The sequence below is a fragment of the Haliaeetus leucocephalus genome, unplaced genomic scaffold, assembly GCF_000737465.1.
Source record: "Haliaeetus leucocephalus isolate CR32 unplaced genomic scaffold, Haliaeetus_leucocephalus-4.0 Scaffold0, whole genome shotgun sequence".
Classification (NCBI taxonomy): Eukaryota; Metazoa; Chordata; class Aves; order Accipitriformes; family Accipitridae; genus Haliaeetus; species Haliaeetus leucocephalus.
In genome coordinates, this window is record NW_010972436.1 from 12803825 (window position 1) to 12826149 (window position 22325).

The following is a 22325-nucleotide window of genomic DNA, read 5'->3' on the forward strand; positions in this document are numbered from 1 at the left end:
GTTTGTTTTTAGTGGAATGAAGTTTGAGAGTGAGACTAGTGAAGGGACATACTGTATTATTGTAACTAGAAAGTGAAATTTACGCTGTGAAAAAGAAATACGCATATGCTCTCCTGAAATACTTATGCATCTGAACTATGCTGTGGTCCAGGCTATGGACAAGTTGCCTTCTCCCTTCCCCTCTCCTTTCCCCTTCCACCTCCTTAGAATGCAGATGGTTGATTTCTTTGAAAACATACATGGTGAACAGTTTTTTTGTTTTTTGTTTTTTGTTTTTTTTTGTTTTTGTTTTTTTTTTTTTGTTTTGTTTTGTTTTCCTTTAGGGACCAGTTACTCTCCACAAGAAAATTCACATAACCACAGTGCTCTTCATAGTTCAAATTCACATTCTTCTAATCCCAGCAATAATCCAAGCAAAACTTCTGATGCAGTGAGTATTTGTGATTGGTATTCATCTCTGTGTCACCCCATTCATACACACTATATTTTCATCATTTTGTCTAAAACAGGCGGTATGAACATTACCTGCTTCATTGAGTTTTCCAGCATCAGTCTTTATTTTATAAACATTCTGTAAACCCAAGCTGCAGTTGTTAATGTGTTGTAAAACTATTCTAATTGATAATCATTAGAGCTTTGATGTACCTGTCTCGAATTTTAAAATACTACATTATTTAAATGAAGTAGATATATAGAGAAATATTTTCCATTTACTTTGTTGGTAAATCTAGAGAAGACAGTGTGATTTTACTTATTGAAGATGCATTACACTTTGTGAATTTTAGTCACTTTATTATCCGAGTTTTAGTAGTTAGGGTTGTGTTTGTGTTGTGGTTTAACCCCAGCCAGCAACTAAGCACCATGCAGCTGCTCACTCACTTTCCCTCCACCCAGTGGGATGGGGGAGAGAATTGGGAAAAGAAGTAAAACATGGGTTGAGATAAGAACAGTTTAATAGAACATAAAAGAAGAAACTAATAATGATAACACTAATAAAATGACAATAGTAATAATAAAGGGATTGGACTATACAAGTGATGCACAATGCAATTGCTCATGACCCCCAGTTAGTCCTCCCCACCCCCACTCCCCCCAGTTTATATACTAGATGTGATGTCACATGGTATGGAACACCCCGTTGGCCAGTTTGGGGCAGCTGTCCTGGCTGTGTCCCCTCCCGACTTCTTGTGCCCCTCCAGCCTTCTTGCTGGCTGGGCATGAGAAGCTGAAAAATCCTTGACTTTAGACTAAACATTACTTAGCAACAACTGAAAACATCAGTGTTATCAACTTTCTTCTCATACCAAACTCAAAAACATAGCACTGTACCAGCTACTAGGAAGGCAATTAACTCTATCCCAGCTGAAACCAGGACAGTTTATTAAAAATGGCACTGAAAACAGAATAGATAAATTTGTGAAGTATAGAAAAATTTTGAAAATATAATTAATAGTTTTGAGGAAGTGTTAAGGTGCAGAAAACTAATATTATCAATATTGATATTACTGTATCCCACTAAACATACTATTAGATTTTGTTTCAGGGTTGATGGGAATAAAACAGAGGAAACTATTGCAGAATGCAACAGGAGCATAGTGGTCACATCTTCAAACTACCAAAATGAAACAGGCATTTAAAGATGGTATAAATGGAGAGCAAAGATATGGGTGCATATGAGGACACTATGTAGTTTTAAAAATGGTGGAAGCTTTTACATTTGTATATTAAAACTCTGAAGTAGTCTTTTGTTCAACCTGTTTGTGTTTTAAAGGCTTACGATTCTGCGGATGATTGGTCTGAACACATCAGCTCTTCAGGCAAAAAATACTACTACAACTGCCGAACAGAAGTTTCACAATGGGAAAAACCAAAAGAGTGGCTGGAAAGGTATATCTGTGTGTGTGTTTTCATTGTATAAAGAACAAATATTCTTACACTCATTTAAGAGCAGTTGAGCTTATCTAATAGATTACTGCTATAAAAGATTGTGGTCCAAGTCCGTTGCGTTCCTAACTTTACCATGACCTCTGGTACCTGTTTTATCCTTTAATGACCCAGAGCAGGAGCGGGGAAGTATGGTTGGTTTGGGGTTTTTTTTGGTTTGGTGTTCGTTTTGGGGGTTTGGGGTTTTTTGGGTTTTGTTTTTTTATTCTTTTTTTTTTTAATGATGGCATGGGGGGTTGTTTTTTTGTTGTTTTGGGTTTTTTTTTGTTTGGTTGGGTTTTTTCTTTGTTTGGGGGTTTTTTTTGTGTGATGTTAGTGAGCCAAGCTGGTATACTGGGAGCTTCGACAAGCACTGGTGTAAGGTAGCAATGGCTGGAGTTTGCCTGCCCCATCTGTAGCAGCAAGCTCTTAGGGTAGTTTAATTCATCTCATGTAACTTCACCCGTAGAAAGTGTTATATTATTAGATGATGTAAGTTCTTACTCAACTTGTGTTTTCTTTTCTTCAGGGAGCAGAGACAAAAAGAAGCAAGCAAAATGTCAGTTAACAGTTTTCCAAAAGATAGGGATTACAGAAGAGAGGTGATGCAGGCGACAGCTGCCAGTGGGTTTGCCAGTGGAAGTATGTGGTTTTTTTACAGCAATATATTCTTGCCTTGTTTGCATTACTGTTTTCTTTTCCAAACTTAAGGGAAAGAAAAAAAAAAAGAGAAATCCCTTTCCTTAACTGTTTTTCTCACCTTTAGGCCAAAGTGGATAGCACAGACAGTTCTTCCAAATGTTGTTTCTTAAAATAACTTTGAGGTTTTACTAGTACAACGCTTGCTTAATGCTTTTCATGGTACTCCTCCTTTTTGCAGCTTTTACTGCCCAATTTGATTATCTTTATAGGTAGTTATTGAAACAACTTGCACAGTTTATGGTATAGTTGGGCTGTTGTGATCACTGAGACCTATCAGTGTCATATCCTAAGCTTAAAAATAGAGATGCAGGAGTCTCTTTTAAAACATTGATTTCACATCTGAAAATAATAAGGTAATTTCATGGATTATGATATCAGGGATTTCAGAGGCTTGTGGACATTATTGAAAGCATATTTTTACCATGCCAATACTCTTAGCAAAGCCTTTCCTGGACTATGAATTTCTGTTACTTGGAATTTTTTTTCCTGATACCTAGCTTTAATCTTTGTCAAGTTTTTCTGGCAAATGATTGTACTGTGAGATACTTTCTGTATGCTGATGTAGTTTGGGTGAATTTGTAGCATAGTTCTCAGGGTGGTTTAAAAGTAGAAGCCAAAGTATTAATCTCCACCCTCCACAGCCCTTGCTTGGGACTTGACAAGGCAGAGATGTATAAAGGGCTGTTTTTCTGTGTATGCTGAAACATACTGCATATGCTAAAACATACTGTATGCTACAAAAAGATAGTAGAAATGCATATTGCAGTAACTATTTGTTTTGTGACAGATGAAAATCTAGAAATCAATAAAAAGAATTAATCTATATTTGCTTGGTATGTTCCCTGTGTAGCACATTCTAGAGTCTCTGATCATGTGACAAATGCAGATTAGTCACTCATTTAATACCCAGTTTTCTTGATTTAATTCAATTGAGTACTACTACAAATAATTTACTTTCAAGTGATTTAAAGTGGAATTCTTTGAAGGCTAGAATTTGAAACTATTAAATTATACTCAATGTTCAGGATTTTCAGTGAACAAAAGAAAAATGGCACGGATTATCTCGTCACGCTAAATATAAGGTGGAAATAATAGATTTTGGTTTAGATTTTTTAGGAGACTTCAAAAGTTAACTTGACTGTAACACTTGTTATAAAGCAGCCTTTCATCAAAACACATTGTTTAACCGGAACTCTAACTCAAGCAAAGATCAGAGAAAATGCATTTTGTCAGTGAGTAAAATTAAATTTTGCCTTTTTTGATGCTGATCTACTTGAGGCTTTTTTTTAATCCTAAGAAGTTCACTCAGCTCTAGTTGTTGATGTGCAGCTGTATTAATCAGTCACTGCAATCTTAGACAAGTTTCTAATTTAATCTTTTTTTCTTATTGCAATGTTACTTGGGGAATCCTGAAAAAAGTGGAAGACAAGCATTCCAGTGACGCCAGTAGTATGCTCCCACAGAATATTTTATCTCAAACAAGCAGGCACAATGACAGAGACTACAGACTGCCAAGAGCAGAGACTCACAGTAGTTCTACTCCAGTACAGCATCCCATCAAACCAGTTGTTCATCCAACTGCTACCCCAAGCACTGTTCCTCCTAGTCCATTTTCTCTACAATCTGATCACCAGCCAAAGAAATCCTTTGATGCTAATGGAGCATCTACTTTATCAAAACTGCCTACATCCACATCTTCCATCCCTGCACAGAAAACAGAGAGAAAAGGTATGTCTAATGAAATTCCTCGTAGTATTTAAGATGATGCATTGCATTTGCATTGCTTGTGCAAAGTATGTTAGTTCAAGAATTTAAAGATATTTTTCCTGTTGATTGTGTGTGCTTAGAACCCAGTTACTGTTTTGATGTGTTTATTTCCCCTTAAACCACATTTGCTGTATCTCACACGACTTCAAATTGACGCTGCAATATTTGCTGTTTACTGGCTAATTCTGCAAATTATAATTTCAAATGGTAACTTGAAGGATGTATTTTAGTAGGACATATTTTAATTTTTGTCCTCCCTCATGTTGTTTTGGATCTTTGCCATTATTTGAGTTCTTAACATAGCTGTAGTTACACCATTTGAAAGTCATTTTGGACCATTATATTTTATGAACTGCTGTTACTGTTTGGAATGCCAGTGTCAAACTCTTCAATAAACACAAGTGCAATTCTTACAGAAAGCAACACAGTCTTCTACATGTCTGTAACAGCTATTCTTCTGGTTTGATCTGTCTTGTGATATACTGGATCTTCAGTTCAAAAGCTGCTGAAAGTTTGTAATTCACTGCTGAAAGTTGTATAATACGTACCAGAAATTTAAAGTCATCAAGCAAACATCAAGACTTTACCGTGCATTGTTTGTGACCCTTCAAAAGTCTATATTTTAATTGGATTTACTTCATTATTAGGGAATAAGAGCCCAAGAAGATTGTGAGAATGGAGATGTGTGTTATTAGTGATAGTGTGATACTTTCATAGAATCATATAGGTTGGAAAGGACCTTTAAGATCAAGTCCAACCGTTAACCTAGCACTGCCAAGCCCACCACTAAACCATGTCCCAAAGCGCCACATCTACGTGTTTTTTAAATACCTTCAGGGATGGTGACTCAATCGCTTCCCTGGGCAGCCTGTTCCAATGCTTGACAACCCTTTCGGTGAAGAAATTTTTCCGAATACCCAATCTAAACCTTCCCTGGAGCAACTTGAGGGCAACTACCTTTCAGGTAGTTGTAGAAAGTGATAAGGTCTCCCCTCAGCCTCCTTTTCTCCAGACTAAACAACCCCAGTTCCCTCAGCTGTTCCTCATAAGACTTGTGCTCTAGACCCTTCTTAGAGAGTAACATTGTATAAGAAAATTCTATTTTGAGGGCTTTGGGAGGGGAAACAGTAATTTTTGATAAACATGTCTGGTTTTAATTTAAAATATTGCTTAATTAGTATGACACTGAATTCTTTTCTGAAAGATGGCTTGTTGCCCTGTTGATATTTGCAAGTCTGTCTAGTAACAGAAGAATAGGGCAGTGCTAAAAAGAAGACCAGAAGGGCTCAGGTCTGACATTGGTCTTATACTCCGTGTTTGCTTTCCTGCCTTCCAGTTTTCTTTATTAAAGAATTCCAGCTTTTACACAGACATAAGTGCACTTGGCCATCCAAAATAACCAAACAATACGGTACATTGGCAAATACTGCAATGTAAGAAAATTGTGCATATAAAGAAATTTTGTATGTTTTTCTTGAGTCTTTGTGCAACTTTTACATGACCTGGTACGTGAATGTTGACTATAAACGACAGAGGAACAGAAGATTTTCAGCAAGCCTTTTTCTGTTCAACACAGTGAAGCAAGAAGGTGGACTAGTTTATGCTTGGTTCTTATACTGAATACCATAGCTATCTGCTTCAGTTCAGCCTCTATGTTTTGACTGCAGTTTGATGCACTTTTAAACGCGATAGTGCAAAGCATCCATGTCAAGTGTACTTTACTGTATCCTCTCTATTTTCATTACTATCTTTAAAATATACTTAAAGAAAACCCTTATTATTACTCAGTTCTGGCATGGTGCTTGATTCCTGTTTGGTGTGTGATCAGACTTCAAATATATTCTTTCCCTGCTTTACTGCATACCTTTATTAGTTGCTTCCACTTAAATTGACCAGCTGAATTTTACTGCAATTGAAGGAATTAATTTCCCATTGTGACAACTGCTACAGATATTGGCAGGGAGTTCTAGTATTCCTTACATAGGACATTCATTTGAGAACATGCAACGGGGTACAAATAGTGAAAATGATTGCACAGGACTGTCTTGATACTATAAATCTTACTTTAGAATCCATGTTACCATGGATGATTCTATATTAAATAATCACTTAATTTCTGTATTCCTATGTAGTTTTTTTTAAGTTTAGATGGGTTAAATGGATAGATTCTCTGTAATATTCTTGCCTCGTTGATGTGTTTTGTGGCACTTCATTGTGAGCAAATAAAATACTTCCTGAGCTTCAGACAGGGTGGATTACACAAAGTTAGTAAATAATTGAAGAATTAGAATAAATGAATGTTGGGCTTGAAATACTTATTCCAGAAAATGTGAGTTTTCACATGTTGCTTGAATACCTCTCTTACAGAAACAGAAAAAATAGTGCAGGTTATATTATGATAAGAGATCATTCAAAGAGGATATTCAATAGTCATGCCTTTTTCTCTTTTGTGAAAGTGGACTTTTTTTTTATATATATAAGAAATTTGACCAGTATAATTTCTGTAGCATTTTACGTATTTAAATTTAAAAGAAGGGAGGAAGCAGTGCTGTACATTGGGATGTTTTTGGATAGTTTGCTTCTGTTACTCATTTTCCCAGAGGTGACTGTGAACCTGTAGTACTATAGGTATGCAGTGTTTAAAAGTATTTGTTTGTAGCTGTGATACAAAATGAAAAAAAAAAAAAATTGTCCTGAGACACTCAGTTCAAACAATCTTCTAAAAGTATCTTTGTAAAATTGGAAAATAGCGTGAGGGGTTTATTTTTACACTAGTAAAGCAAACAGCCTCTGATCATCTTCTGTTTGCTAGCTATGCCATCCCTCTCTCTTTATAAAAAGAGGTAAAGCTGTATTTTTTGCTTATAAAAATAGCTTGGTCCAAATGACTGAATAGTATGTGCAGTAGTCCTTGCCTAAATGAGTTCTTGCATCTTTTCAATGTGTTGCTGGCAGCCTTATGCTAGCATATATGTACCACTGTTTTAATAGTTCTGTTCTTAGTGTGTAATTTTTAATGCAGTAATAGTTGTAAAAAAACAAAACAACAAAAAACCACAAAAACCAACAACAACACTTTTTTCAGCTCAATCTCTTTTGCTGCAGGGGTATGTTGTAGTCCCACAAGGAGATTGAATAAAATCCCTGGCTGAACTATAGCTCAGCTGTTAGCGGTAGTCCTCTGCCCTCAATGGCTGGCAGTAGTGGAGAGTTCCTGGGGAACTATTTGACCTCTACCCTTTGGTTTGAATGTTCCAGTCAGAATCTGCTGCTTCTGTTTGTGCTCACTGTGAGTGCTTTATGCAGGTAAAGTGTGGGGTTGCTTTTCCTACTTTTTGGCTGCTTTATCTGTAGGGCACAATCACATTTTCCGATTTCTAATTCAGTTACTGAATGAAATGTTGTATTGTCCGTATCTTAACAGTGTGTCTGTCTGTAGGATACTTCTCACACCTTTCCTCCAAGTCCCATCAGGCAGCAGTTCTGTTTCTAGTGCAACAATACTCCAGAATTATTCTGACAAAACTCAGCAAGCCGGCCAGTGCAGTGCTGGGTGGGTTGTGACCCTGATGATGACAGATTAAAGTGGTTGGTCAGTGACAGCTGAGCTTCTTCCTCATTCTGTTCTCACCCTGTGGTTTTCTTACTTGTAACACTTGCTAGTCTTTAGCAGTCAGTTATTAACATGGTATCATTGCATCTTCTTTGGCTGAGTTTTGCTGTTTTAAGTATATTACTCAATTCATACAGTGGTTAGAAAAAATTACACTAGCGAGACTGTTACAGGTTTCTTCCAGTACTTTATACTTGTTTGCTGAGCATTGCTGTTACATTTATTTTGGCAGCAGAGATAAAATACAAATACAAGTTCAGTTTTAAGACCAGAGTAATCCAAGTACAAAAATTTGCATATTTTTCTCATTTTAGATAATTTGAGCATATTTGAAAACCCAGATACTGTTGTTGTTATAGTTTCATTTGGCCAAATGTGTTTACAAAACACATTGCTTTTAAATATTTGTACATTTTGGTGTGGCTTAAGGTCCTTAGTAGATCAGAACTGAACTATGTAAAACAGGTAAATGTGACTGTCACTGCTCAGAGAACTTGGTTGGTGGACTGTACACTTAAGGTATTTCAGCACAGATGAATGTGTTATGATTCTTAGTCATCAGCAGTAAATCAAGCAGATCAGTTAGCTGTTCTAGGTGGTAGTTGTTTAATCAGTATAGCAGAGGTGAGGTTTATGGGGCAATCAGGCATTGAATTTCTGAAAATTTTGTAATGCAATTTTCCTCCCACAAAGAGCACACTGTGGGAGCACACGTGCATGGCTTGCTAGCAGGGCAAAGATACAGCTCAAGTTCACAACAGACTGATTGGTTAATATCGTAGTGTTGAATGAAGGACTTTGAATGCATTGGTTTTGTTTTAAATGGCATAAAAAATTACATCAGTAGTAAAAGCTATTGGAACATTCAAAGGATCACATTGATAATCTGGCAGTTATCTATTCAACAGTAGTGGGTAATTTCCATGTCATTAAAAAAATGTTTGTTGAAATAAATCAGCTGTCTATATATGCGGCAGAATAAGAACAATTTATATATAGCAGTATTTTAAAGCTACTCATTGTATAGGGAGTACTAGTATATTAGTTGTTAGAACTGTGAAGGAAGTTATTGCACAAAAAAGTTTCCTCTTTGTTTCTTTTTTTCCCACTCACTTCTCTGTCACACTAACGTGCCTAAATAACTGCACACTATGGGCAAGAAGGGAGTGAGCAAGTACTAGGAACAGGTTCTTAAAGGATGGCAGCAGGTAGAATGGGGTGACTGCAGCACAACAGAGATGCAGGAGTGTTGGTGTCAAGAGCTCTTCATTGAAACAGAGTAGCTGATCACTCCCCTGCATTAAAGCTAGTCTGAATAACTTTATTTTAGCTGTAACATGCTAGGCTGAGAATTGCCTTTCAGAATGAGATTCACTAGTGGATCAGCTGTTTGCTTAGGAGCAAAGGTTCTTGTCACGAGGGGCAGAGACTGGTAACAGCAAGATTCAACAGCATTTTAATATACTGCCTCAAACTCAGAGAAGCAAAGTGTTTGCCGCCTTGTATCTAGGTTGTAATTGAAGAACATTGTGACGCAACTGCTGAAAATGATCTGTGGTGTTTTTTTCTGAAAGGATTACTTGGCCTTGTTAAAAAATCCACACTGCTTGGAAATATGCAGTGTAATGTTTCCATTCTGACTTGACATGATGTTTCTGGGGCAAGCAATAGCCTCCAGTTTACTTCAGATACCTCTTTGTGAAACCTGCGACAAAGATGCACCTTTGTCGTACAGGTTCTTGTCATAGAGAATACTGCCCGATAACTCAGACTTCTCTCCTTTTTGTCCAAAAGGTGTGATCACAGGTCACACTCTAACAGAGTAGGTTATGAATAGAAAGCTCTTTCCTAGTTATTGTGGTCTTAGAAAGTTATTTTCATTATAAAAAGGTTTTTTTCCTGCTCCATTTTAATGTAAAACCAATTAATAGTTCTTCACATTAACTTAATCTCCATATCTAGTTGGTTTTGTTTGCCATCTGATTACTTTTTCCTCCCTTTTTTTTTTTTGCATGGCTTTATTTCTTGCTCATTTTTTCCCATATGATTAAAGTTGATGGTCCAGAAACTTGTTTAGTTCTATATTGTAGTTCTATATATAGGCTACATCTAATTAGCTTGTTTACATGATTGTCAGAAAGCATACTGTGTTTTCATACTGTCACAACAAAGTGAATGGATTTTTTTACAAGTTTTCTTAAAAGCTCCAGAAATTGGAACTTCAATGTGCTTAGCTTATTGTGGAAAAATTGGTGCAAGGTTGTATTTTTAAAATAACAAAAAATAATTTAAAAACATCTAATTTTTAATTTTTTATTTATTCAGACGAAGAGCTAAAACATTTTAATTAACAAAGTTTTCAACAGTTCAAAAATCACAGAGGGCTATGGTCTGATTTTGGTTTTAAATTTTTTTTTTTCTTATTTAAAAACTTATCCTTGGGACTTTCGTGATAATAGCTGAAATTTTATGTGAGGTTGAAGAGTCATTTGCATAGCATTTGTATGGAAATTGCTGTTGACAATGAAGAGGCTGCAGAGTTGCCCTGTCTGATAGCAGTCAACTTCAATCATAATCTAAGACTTTTGCAGCCCTGCAGAGTCAGTTTGATTGATGTATTAATGGTTCAAATCAGGTTTATGAATGACTGCTGTGTAATCAAAAGCCTTATTTTGCAATAATACTGTAGTTAGCTTGTTAATGAACATGAACTTCTGTTGACACAGGTGTAGAAACCAGTGTGTCCGAGTTGTAAAACTAAAGGACTTAGATTTGTAAAGATATTTAGCTTTTCTCAGTATGCTGTGTTCATTTTGACTGTGTTTCATGATGGTTAAGGCTTCAAATGCATTTAAGAATTACAGGACTGTATAATTCTAAGCATTTTTTAAAAATCCTAGTAAATATTTTAGAAAGTAGGAAACTGTTTAAATGTTGAAAAGTAAACTGTGTGGCAAAATATAAAATGAAACAGTCTCTCAAAGCAAATCAGAAAAGGGGAATTAGGCAGGAAAAGGAAAGAGTGAGAAGTTTCTGCTTTTATTTGTGGAAAATCACCCAGTGAGTGATACCTGAGGATTTTTGTGAAACAAACATTTCGTCTTGAGGAGTTTTGACTAGTTGTGTTAACTTTAAAGGCAAAGCTTGCAAGCTCTGTATAGCATCATAAATTAAACCAGTTTTAAACCTTTATAACTATATTACACAAAAATGGATGTGTAAATATTTAGAGGCTTTGTTTATTGGCAGTATTTCTTGGATTTATTTCTGTGAAATCAAGCATCCAGTCTAGAAGCCATGGAGTAAGATACCTTAGTTTAAATTAAGGTAATAAAAGTTGTGATTATACAGAACTAATCTGTAGTCTATGTTTTTTAGCATGTTTTTTTCATCACAAAGGAGCTTCCCTTTGTAGAGAAGAAAATAGCCATTCAGGCTACTTAATACAAACAAGAAATACTTGTATTTCCGCAAATATTTTTTACAACTTTTTTTGGCAGGAACCGGTTTATACCCTTTACTTCACTGTGAATAACTTAAATTACTTAATTTGTGAAGTGCAGTGATGTTCTGAGCATTCATTGTACTCTGCATCCTCTATGATGTTCAGTTACACAGAGTTATAATATGATGTATGTGTAGATAGTTGTGATCATAGAGATATATTCTTTCATAACATTTGAACTGTTGGTTTTGTAATGTTAGCCATCTCAAAAGATCGGAATGTTAGACACCATGCTTTTTTCACGTCACTTTCTTTAGGTGTTTAATCTGGGTGATGGTACAAAAAATATCTGTCACAGTTGTGTTTTAACATACTTAAAATGCCCGCAATAATACAGCTCAGAATAGTGTCTCCATATTGTCTAAAAGAATTAGCTGGACTGTGTTGTTTTAATGTAATTCAGTTTGCATTTTTATAGCAGAGGAGCTCACCAAAACTAAAGTACTTTTACAGACCTCTTGGAATTCAGTGGTTTCGTAAGACACATTTTGAGTCCTTTTGTTCAAGAAATGAGTAAATACCCGGAACTGGTCTTAAGGTTTGTCTTCACTGCATTGTTACCTCGAGTTTGCCTGTGATTCAGTTTGTGTTGAAAAACTGCAACATGGGTGAAAAATACTTGCAGCTGTTTGGTATCATGGTGTGGTTTGAAGCTCAGGTATTGCTTATGTGAATTAATATAGTAGTGAGTTGCTGCTTCGCTTAAAATAATTCAACTGTGAAGACAAACCTAACTACAATAAATATGTTTTGAAATTAGTGCTGGTAGTCGTTTAGTATTTTTTTTCCTGTTTTGTTTGTTTGTTTTTAAATTGGGGTGTTTTGGTTTTTTTGTTTTGTTTTGGGTGTTCTGGGTTTTTTTTGTAAGGTTCTCAAAACTGTAGGGTAGGATACTTGCACATATAAGTACTAACATGCACCATTGTGCTTTTAATTCCCTTGCTTTTGTCTGCCAGTGTATCTCGTCTTTATGTGGACTATGACAGATCCAAGTTCAGTTTAAACTCCACATGTTTTTGTTTAGTGTGGTAAGAATCTTGTTTGCTTGATACGTCTTGACTTGCAGTTGTCTTAAGTTCACTTTGAACACCATAACTTAAGATTTTGTATGTAACACTATAACAAAGACTTTTATGAATGACTTACTGCTTTAAGGGAGGCTAATACCTAATCGGCTGTCCTAGTCGTATGTTACTGAAAACCATATAAAAATTTTGTCACTGCTTTTTTTTTTTTCTTCAGTCTTTGTAACACTTCTTGTTCCTTTTTAAGTTCTTCTTATGAAAGCTCCTGGCCAAATGAACAGGTCCATTTACAGGTACATTGAAAGCCAACCCCTTGTCCTGAGGAGCATGTGACTAGATAAGGCCGCCTCTTTTTTAGGAGTTTGCTTGAAACATCAAAATATGTCTGTGTGCCCTGGCTGTTGCATCCTTGCAAGCTGTCAAATTTGGATTCTTCAGAATTTTTTTTTCTGGTTTAGAGTTCTCAGCTACTTGACTGGAAAAGGTTTTTTTGGAGTATTTGTGACCTGTTATGAACTATTTCTACTGTAACTGCATAGAAGCAGAAGTCCGCTTTCTCTTCACTGAGATTTCTGATCTCATTTGATTTATGTATTGGTACTCTGGGTTTTTTGTTTTGGTTTGGTTTGGTTTTTTAGGGTTCTTCTCCAAATTAGTCTCAAAAGTTGCAATTAAGGCTGTCAGAAAACAAAAGCTTTTAGAAATTTTGTAACATTTTATTCTTGCGTAGTAAAACAAAACAAGACCTTTTCATTTTTCTTCTTTACTAAAAGTCAGCCTCTTCTTACATTGACCATCTCTCCAAAGAAAAAAACCAAACACACCTTTAGAGTTAGAGTTTCCCAGCCAGTTGTTTTAGTTTTCATTTGGGTTTTTGCCTGAAATATGGAATATCCAGGTGGACGTTCTTTGCCCAGTTTGAGGTGGGTTTAAAATTCAGGTCTTCAATATTATGGGCAAGCATCCTGTGTGAGGTCTTGGATTCACATCCATCTTCCCACTCTTCATCCAGCCTGTTTGGTGCTGTAGAGGCATTAGTCTTGACTGAATTTGGGGGAAGAGATCTCTGATGGGTTTAATGGGGATGAGAGAAGGGAACACTAAAATTGAAATATAGTGATACAGGCTTCTTAAAGAAAGGATATTTGAAGTGACTGATGGTAAACATATAGTAAGTGGAAATATTTTCAGTGGAGGAATTTCTCACAGTACTGGAATGGAGGAGAAACTTTGATGTTAACTGGAAGTCAAATTTAAAATTAATTAAATAACTCACATTAATTAGAACAAATTGCTGTACAGTATAATTGAATTTAAGTACCAAGCATTTCTGTGGATAATAAGTGTTGATAAAAGGATATAGGTCTTGATGCTTCAGGACAAGCTGACAAGTTTGAAATTAATTATGGGCAGATACATTATTAGATGTTTTTCCACTCTGCTGTGGGGATGTTAACAGATCTTGTTTTACATTTCTCGTACAGCTCATTATCCTGTGAATCCTGAGCAATGTAGCTGGATTGCATATGATCGATGTGGTCTTTATTTTGTAGCTTCTTGTAGTTGGGTCTCTGAATAAATGAAGCATGGCTTATACCCTCCCCTCAAATTTGTCATACTAGTGTATCTGTAAAGTCCACAGGCTGTAAGTTTCTTGCTCATAGTATATTTTCCAAAGAAAGATTGGAATCATGAGTAAAAACATAGAATATGAGTGTATGCACAGTAAAGGAAAAATCACTAAGGAATTTTTAACCCACGTTTGTCGTAAAAGCTAGGGGAAAAAAAATTCCCATTTGTAATACTGGCAGCTTTCAGTCCAATATCTTGAAGTGGAAAAACTTTTTTTGTGTGTGTGTGTTCCTAATAAGTACTAGGCTCAGTAGTGTAAATTACACCAGATATCAAATATCTTCAGTTTTTATTATATTCATGTTTGGTTGTGGGGTTTTTTTCTTATTACGATAGTTAAACATTTGATCTTCTGAATTTATTGTGAATATTTTACTAGTGAGAAGTTGTCAGGTTATATTGGGGAAAATGAAAATTACTGTCTGTCTTCTGTTCAGAGTCTGCATCTGTGGACAAGTCTGTATCACATTCTTGCACAACTCCTTCTACATCTTCTGCTTCTGGACTGAATCCAACTTCTGCACCTGCTTCATCTGCTCCTACAGTTCCTGTCTCGCCTGTCCCACAATCACCAATTCCTCCGTTACTTCAGGACCCAAATCTCCTTCGACAGCTGCTGCCTGCTCTGCAGGCCACCTTGCAGCTTAATAATTCTAGCGTAGATATATCCAAAATCAATGAAGGTAAGGATTCTTTAAAGTTGATATAATCTCTTATTTACACACATTAGTACATTATTGGATATTAAGCATTGTAGTAAATGCAAGCCTTATTTTAAATGAAGAGTGAATAAATGAATCCCTAGATAAAGTGGGGATTGTTTTTGTTTGTTTGTTTTTTCTGTTAAACTTTTTTAAATTAGCCAAGTAACGTTTAAGGTTGTTTAAGCTAATAAATGCTTATGTATGTGAGCAGTCTAATTGAGACTGGTGACTTAATCGCTGTATCAGTGTTCATCTGTTGCACAAAATTTAGTTAGAGCTTTTTGTTCTTTTGTTTTGTGTAATGTTCTTTGTTTTCTGTAGTTTGTGATGCTATTCTAATAATATGTGTTTGCAAATACTGAAACTCCTAGGGATTTTTAAATCTTGCTGCCTGTCAACTTTTCTTCAGTGGAACATGTTAGCTTCTCTGAGTAAAGATAGCATATCACATATTTTGTGCATGTAATCGGTGTATCCCTTAGATTTTTGTCACATTGGCCTAGTTTATTAGAAGAAAGTTTAGAACTAGCTATAGTGCCTTTTGCTGCAAGAACAAGTAGAGTTGATGCATTTTGAATGTAATTTTATCTAATGTGTCTGCATGTGGCAGGTTACTGATGAAGGAAGTGGTGTGGATTTTTTGTTTGCTTCTTGGAACTTCTTGTGCACTGATCACCAATTTAAATAGGAAGCAAAACATTTACATGTAGTGCCTAGAGTTAATTAACTTTTTAAAAGTGCAAACCATGAAAGTCAAAGTAAAATTGTACTTAAAATGTTACTGTTCGGTGTGTTAAGATAATTTATAAGGAAAAGCTGTCTGTCTTTTAATCAGCAAATACTATGGCTTCATTCAGTACTAATAGGTGAGTAGGTTATTGTTTTTTCCTATGCAGGGAGAAGCTTTTTAAACTGTAGTGCACTAGATTGGACTAAAAAAGTAGGACTCTCGTGGTTTGTGTTAAAAAATGAAAGGTTAGTCAAGACTCCAATTCTATTTTATTAGAAAGCTGCCAATTTAAGTTCCTAGTAATTTTCTCTTGCCATATCTGAGCAGCAGCTGTGTCTGTCTTGGAACAAGAGTGTTTAGTACTGTTCTGATGGCATGAGGGCCTGTCTGGCAGGTCCATGTGGGCAGAGTGACTTCACCTTGCACAGCAGGACTGCCCTTGCTGTTCACATGATGCAGAGTTATTCTGTGTTTGTGCTGGTGAGTCAGTTTTTTCAGACTTGTGCATGGGTAGTGTACGTTCAGGAAGTATCCCACAGAGCCTGTACACCTTTTTGAAAGGATTAGTTCAGAAGCTGAGTCTCATCAGCTCATCCTGTAAGATGCTCTTCTGGTGTAGTGCAGTTTTAAAACAGTTGGTTGAAAATGATATAATTCTTTACTGGAGGAGGAGGGGGTGGGACAGCTTAACCCAGACAAAAAAGTTTGTGTTCTGTTTTTGTTCGTGGTTTGGTTTTGTGTGTGTGGTTTTGTTTGTTTGTTTGTTTGTTTTTAAGAGGAAACACTGAGTGTCTGGATTTTTAACTTGAAAGATCCTTTCTTTTTCCTTAAGCAGGGAGTCTTCCCTTGCCATCTCTTCTAGTGAGTTAAAGTGATACTGCTTTTTTGCCTTTTTTTTTTTAATTACTATAGTTTAACACCCCCCCCCCCATTCTGCTTACTACAATAACAAATTGGACAAATACTCTTTTTATGATTACAAGAATTATTATTGATCCATAAGGTCAAGCTGACAAGTTAAAGTTATTTTTCTAAAAGAATTTTTTTAGTGTATGTCTCAAAGGTAAAACTACTAAATAAAGGACTTGGTTAGACATGCCAGGCATTCATTAATTGAATTCAAATCATTGAAAAATAGTTCAGGTGGCTCTTTGGTCTATTGTGGATATGGGAACAAAGTCAGAAAGAAAATGCGGCTTCAAATGTATTTAGGCAGTTTGAACAGTTTAAAGTGATGTTCTAGAATTGTCAGTAAAACAGAATGTTTGTTTTTAGTTCTAACAGCAGCTGTGACACAAGCCTCTCTGCAGTCTATACTCCATAAAATACTTACTGCTGGACCATCTGCTTTCAATATCACTTCCCTAATTTCTCAAGCTGCACAACTGTCTACGCAAGGTATTCAGAGTCTTCTTTTCACTTATGTAAATTTGTTACGTTGCATTTTATAAAGGCTGATGTTGCATTTTATAAAGGCTGATACAATTGAAACTTGTAGAAGCTGTCTCTTGTTTTATCTTTGGCCATATGGTGTGGAGGATGTTGAATGACTTCTTTTTCCAAAGATAGGATAAGAAATAGTTACTTGGGGAGCAGGAAGCTGACAGGCAACTAAGTAAATGGGTTTCTCTGTTTTGCTTCTTGGGATTTTCTTTGTATGTTAACTAACTCTATATGAGTAATGTGAAATGTGCAAGACCCTCTCAATTTATTCTGAACCTTAATTAGACATTATTTCATGTTCAATATAAAACACAACTCTTCCTTGGTCGAACACCCTTCTTGTAATACTGTGCAGCTGTTACTCTTGGGGGAGGCCTTAAATTCTTAGAAGAAAGTTTATTCTATCTGGTTGGGGGGGGCGGGGCGGGGGGTAGTCTTCTGTCAGTAGTAGCTTCCAGGCAAGATATTCCTTCAGGTATCTTTAATACATTCTTATTTGTAACTTAATAAAGCTAGAAACTTAAACCAAAACAATAAATGCAGTCACGTTATTGAGTAGGTAAGCAGTATTATGCTAATGCTAATTTTTAAACAGTAATTAAAACATGGGCAGGGGACTGTTGGTAGATGCCTAGAATAGGTGAATAGTTTTCTAGATAAACTCTTCATGCGTTCTTTCGGTTAAATCGAGTTGAGCACTCTAAAATAGGAATTGCAAATGAAACTAATTTAGTCTCTTAGTGTGTAAAAAGCATTGCATAATAGCTTCTTCTCTTTCCCCCTCCCCTCAAGTTTTCGAAGTGGAGGGTTTGAAGGGAATACAGTTCTTTAGTTAGGGTTGTTGTTGAACATTTGATTGTTCCAGTTGTTCAGCCCCCCAGCTGTCTCAAGGTGAATATGTTTCTATATTATCTAATACAGCATACTCCAAAGTACCAAAAGAAAATCTAATTCACATTTAAGATAGGATATGGTTTTATTAAAGACAATCTTTTTTTTTTCTTTACAGCTCAGCCATCTAATCAGTCTCCAATGTCTTTAACATCTGATGCCTCATCACCAAGATCGTATGTATCGCCAAGAATAAGCACGCCTCAGACTAACACCGTTCCGCTTAAACCTTTGATGACTACGCCACCAGTATCATCGCAGCAGAAGGTAAGCTCCTCTTGATTTATGCCATGTTGTAGTAAGAAACCATGATAGGTAATATTAAGTATTGCTGCTATATACCTGTATGCTAGCAGTTATATATAGGATGATAAAATCTGTATGTTATCTTTCCCAATAGAAACAGAAACAACTGGTAGCAACTACTTGGCTCTGTTTTTGCAGTACAACTCTAGCATGGAATTCTAGTACGCTTTTCTGTTCTTGAAAAAAATCTTGTGTTTGCTTCAGATGCTGTCTGGAGATATTACCAAGAGATCAGTATTTTAACATTTAAATGGAAACAAAAGCTTACTCCAAAGGCAACAGCTGATACAGTTCTCTAGACTTTAACCAATTTTTAGAATGGGAGAGAAATTCTTGGGGAAGTTGACTTGATGTAGTCTCAGATTTGGTTTAGAAATGTTCTAGGTGTTTACAGGGTCAATAACATTATGTCCCTTTCCCTTCTGCCCCCTCACCCCCATTCATTCAGAATTCCTTAATTGGATCAGTGACTAGGAAGCATTAATTGAAGCTAATAAATAAGCTCCTAAGGTTCTTCCTAAGGATGAAGTATAAAACATAAAGTTGTCTTCTTTACTTTTTTAAACTTTTTTTGGTGCGATCCCTCTAGTGGGTCACTCTTCAGAGGAAAGATGCAATCTAAGCTCAGTATTGAATGTCCTACAAGTGGCAATGCTGAGGAAAAAATTTGGTTGAAGTTGAGATTATTTATTTATGTATGTATGTATTTATTTTCTCTGTCCAGCAGATCAGAGACTCTGTTTTGCTGTGTACAGGTGGGGAAAGCAAATGTAATTAGAGGCACTCAAGATTAACTTCCCCTTCAGGGTTTTTCTTTTTCCTTGTTTAAAGATTTGTGTTTCATATTATAGAGCAAGGGTGGGAAGAGATACTGGGTTAAAGCACCTATTATGAAGGAGGATTTTGTTATTGAAGGGGACCGAAGGCAGGACTATTGATTTGCACTGTCTGGTGGAAAGTAACCTTTTACATTAAAGAGTTTCGTAGCGATAGGTAGAGCTGCAGGGCATAACATTCTTGTGACTTTTAGGCAAGTTTAAAAAAATGAAACAGAAGTCTAGCAGTTTACAGTGTTGTTCCAGCTGTGAAAAATGGAAGTCGGTTGAGGAGGATTTGGACCTCTCCTAGAGGTTTCCTGTTTTCATGCAATGGGAGCTTGTCCTGTCTCTTCATTTTACAGATCTTTCTTTCAAGATGAGACCCTCAGATTTTAACCCAGTCCATCAGTATGTTGCTCAGTGTATGTAGTATCTTATCAGCGTAAGAAGCGTGACTCTCGACTTTGGAGTGAAACCAGTCTTGTTTGACACTCCCCTGCCCTGCCTGCCCCAAATCCCTGTTCTCCACCACCCTTCACACCCACCCCACCCCCTGCTTAGCTGAGGCATCTTTCAATTTTCTGCTTGGAAGAGAACCTCTTATGTCTTGAAGGCCTTCAAGGAATACTTTTATCTTCAGGAGGACAGATTGCATTCCTCATTCTAGTCTAAATGCCTCATTTTCTTACATTTGAATTTTCTCATGGGTACAAAGAAAACCAAGTGATTCTTCCTGTTTGTTGTGATTGACAATGGTACAGTCAATTGTGAAAGCTTCATGTTTGTACTAATCCTGCTTGTTGTCTTTATTTCTGCTCTTGGAGTGCATCCTCAATCTATGTGGTCACATCCCATAGCTAGGTGACAAGTAATGAAATTATCAAATAGCAGACTTAAGAAGGGAGATGTCTGGCCCTTTCAAATTTTGGGATGTGAAAAAGAATCTTAAGTTGTTTAGTGTCAGTAACTGGAAGTTGATCTGTTCTGGTCTCTACAACCCAGAGATCTGGATCTACTTTGTTTATAAAGTTCTGATTATCAGCTACATTATAAACGTGGCAAAAGTTTTATCCTTTGGGATCTTAATCTACAGTGTTTTCTGAAATAAAACCTGAAGGAAGGACAGCTCAGCAGGATTTCCCCCCTCCAAGACATTTAGCCTTGTTTTATAAACTTAGCTTCTTTAGTATTTATCATCCTGTTACAGATGTTTTTCTAGAACTGTGCAGACAAACTTGAACTCACTGCCCTTCGCCAAGTATGAAGGCCAGCATGATACCTATGAAGTAGGTGGTGTGGTAGTAAACTATGCCGTAAGAGAAAGTGAAGGCAAGTCAAGTGTTGTAAGTAGGGCCACCTGTCTTGGTAGACCAACTGTATAATTGAATGCTTTTGGACACCCAAGCCTTCCCTCAGGTTTTCAGTAGAAGCAAAAGAACTTCAAGGCTAAATACAGGTTTGAGAAGAGTTGATCTGAGTTCAGTGTAACTGTAGCAAGGCTGCCACTCTGCAAAAAACATGTTATTCTATGCTTTGTCCGATAGGAGAATCTCCATTTATATGCAGGGCTGTGTGATTGCCTATAGTTAGTGACTTGGCATGCAGGATTTCACCTCTGGTTATCTTCCAAGTAGGATATTGTGTGTTTTATTGATACATATATAGAAGTTCTGCTGAAAGTGGTGACACTATATTTTGATGAGCATACTGTGACACATTTTGAAATTACTATGTTTTAATCCATCTTTCCTTAAGATTGCACCACAGTGAGGTGAGATTGCACATCTGGTATATTTTTGAAGCACATATAATGTGGTTGCAATCAAAGTGTTAAGTGTAGTAAATTTCTGAGTTACTCATTCTAAGCTATAATGTCTTTGGCTTCGGAATGCTATTAATCCTGATGGACTGTTGTGCATTATTACATACATCGGCAAGTTTTTACTCTCACCCCTCTGTAAGGAAGTTACAACTCTTACTACACTGGGGTGTCATAATGATAAAAGCTTTCTATTTTCTAGGTACCTCAAGTAGCTTCACAGATCAGCTAAACAGAATTAGCAGTAATGATTGACAGCAGGATCTTTTCTTGCTTTTGTGTTCGTCAAATCTGGTGCTAACAACAGAGCTGTTGAGATATTAACCTGAATTGTTTGTGTGCTTAGTCCCAGAAGTAAAAAATTCTGGTTCAGCAGGAGATACTTTTCCAGTTCAGTAGGGAAAGAACTTTCTTCACCGTTCTTGTATTCATGTAATTCAGTTCCATAAGATGGGATTGAGATGAGAACTTAGGTGTTGATAGCTCCAGTGGGAGCATGTCTGTTTTAGTAGTACTCCTTTGGATATGTCAGTCAGGTTAGCTTATCCAGTTCTAAGAGTTTAAAGTAAATTATGCATAATCAAGATGTGGTGCTGTGCCAGGACACACTTGCTTTCAGAGCACAAGCGCATGGGCTTAGGGTGCTGCTATGCAGCAGGCGTAGACAAAGCTGAACTAGCACCATGCAAGCAGAGCCCGGTGCCAGATGCACAGATACTTGGGCTGGCTCTGGGAACAGTGTAGTGCCATTTGCACTGTAGGGCCTGTTACTTAAGACTACATGAACATGTCTATACCGTTTATAAACGCAAGCTGGTATGTCTGCTTGGAGGTGTGCCGTATGCACATGGCAGGTCAGGTATTCCAGGCTCGAGGATCCTAGGCATCACATTTTGCTATTTATCTGTGCCTGTGTAGTATGGTTAGAAACTGTTCTGAATTTCTACAAAATAACTGTGTAAAGCATGTTACGCAGACGTGTCAAGCTCAGCGAGAATGTTGCTTGTGGAATACTGTTGGGGTTTTTTTAGCTCTTATTATTTTTCTGTCCCTGGTACACTTACTTAGAGTCTTTGAAACACTTTGAAAAGAGTGAATAGTTAAGAGATTTTGTGGGTCATTTATCTCACAAATCCCAGTTTTTCTCTACAATCTATTTTTGTTTTTACTTTTGCCAGCCAAGGAGTTGGTTAGTTTTCCGGTTTGGATCTGCAAGGTGATTATATTATCTGATGGACTTCCCTTTTGAAATTGTTCCTTCTGTTTGAACAGCCTCAATAGTTATGCCTGTTCACAGGGTAAGCAAAGTTCAGGCATTAATAACAATGTTCTTTATGTCATACATTTCATAAAGATACTCAGGTAGTCTTTTTTTCATAAATCAATTTATGAACTGCTACTATTTCACCCCCCCTCAACTGTGTAATTCTGTTGATTTCAACACACT

At 36.6% G+C, this 22325-nt stretch overlaps 1 protein-coding gene across 8 annotated transcripts in view; it reads left to right on the forward strand.

Annotated features, from left to right (window-relative positions):
• The window catches only part of WAC (WW domain containing adaptor with coiled-coil), a 63979-nt gene that overhangs the window by 25128 nt on the left and 16526 nt on the right, over nucleotides 1-22325 (forward strand). For 6 of the 8 annotated variants that reach the window (XR_775482.1, XM_010584736.1, XM_010584654.1 and 3 more), the window contains 7 exons: nucleotides 324-430; nucleotides 1772-1887; nucleotides 2453-2565; nucleotides 4045-4353; nucleotides 14605-14850; nucleotides 16877-16999; nucleotides 18054-18202. Coding sequence is in view for 7 of the 8 variants with exons in the window: in XM_010584736.1 (XP_010583038.1) it covers nucleotides 324-430; nucleotides 1772-1887; nucleotides 2453-2565; nucleotides 4045-4353; nucleotides 14605-14850; nucleotides 16877-16999; nucleotides 18054-18202 (1163 nt within the window). In the remaining variant the exon portion in view is untranslated. The remainder of the gene's footprint in view (nucleotides 1-323; nucleotides 431-1771; nucleotides 1888-2452; nucleotides 2566-4044; nucleotides 4354-14604; nucleotides 14851-16876; nucleotides 17000-18053; nucleotides 18203-22325) is intronic. The other 2 variants (XM_010584971.1, XM_010585013.1) reach the window with 2 other exon arrangements.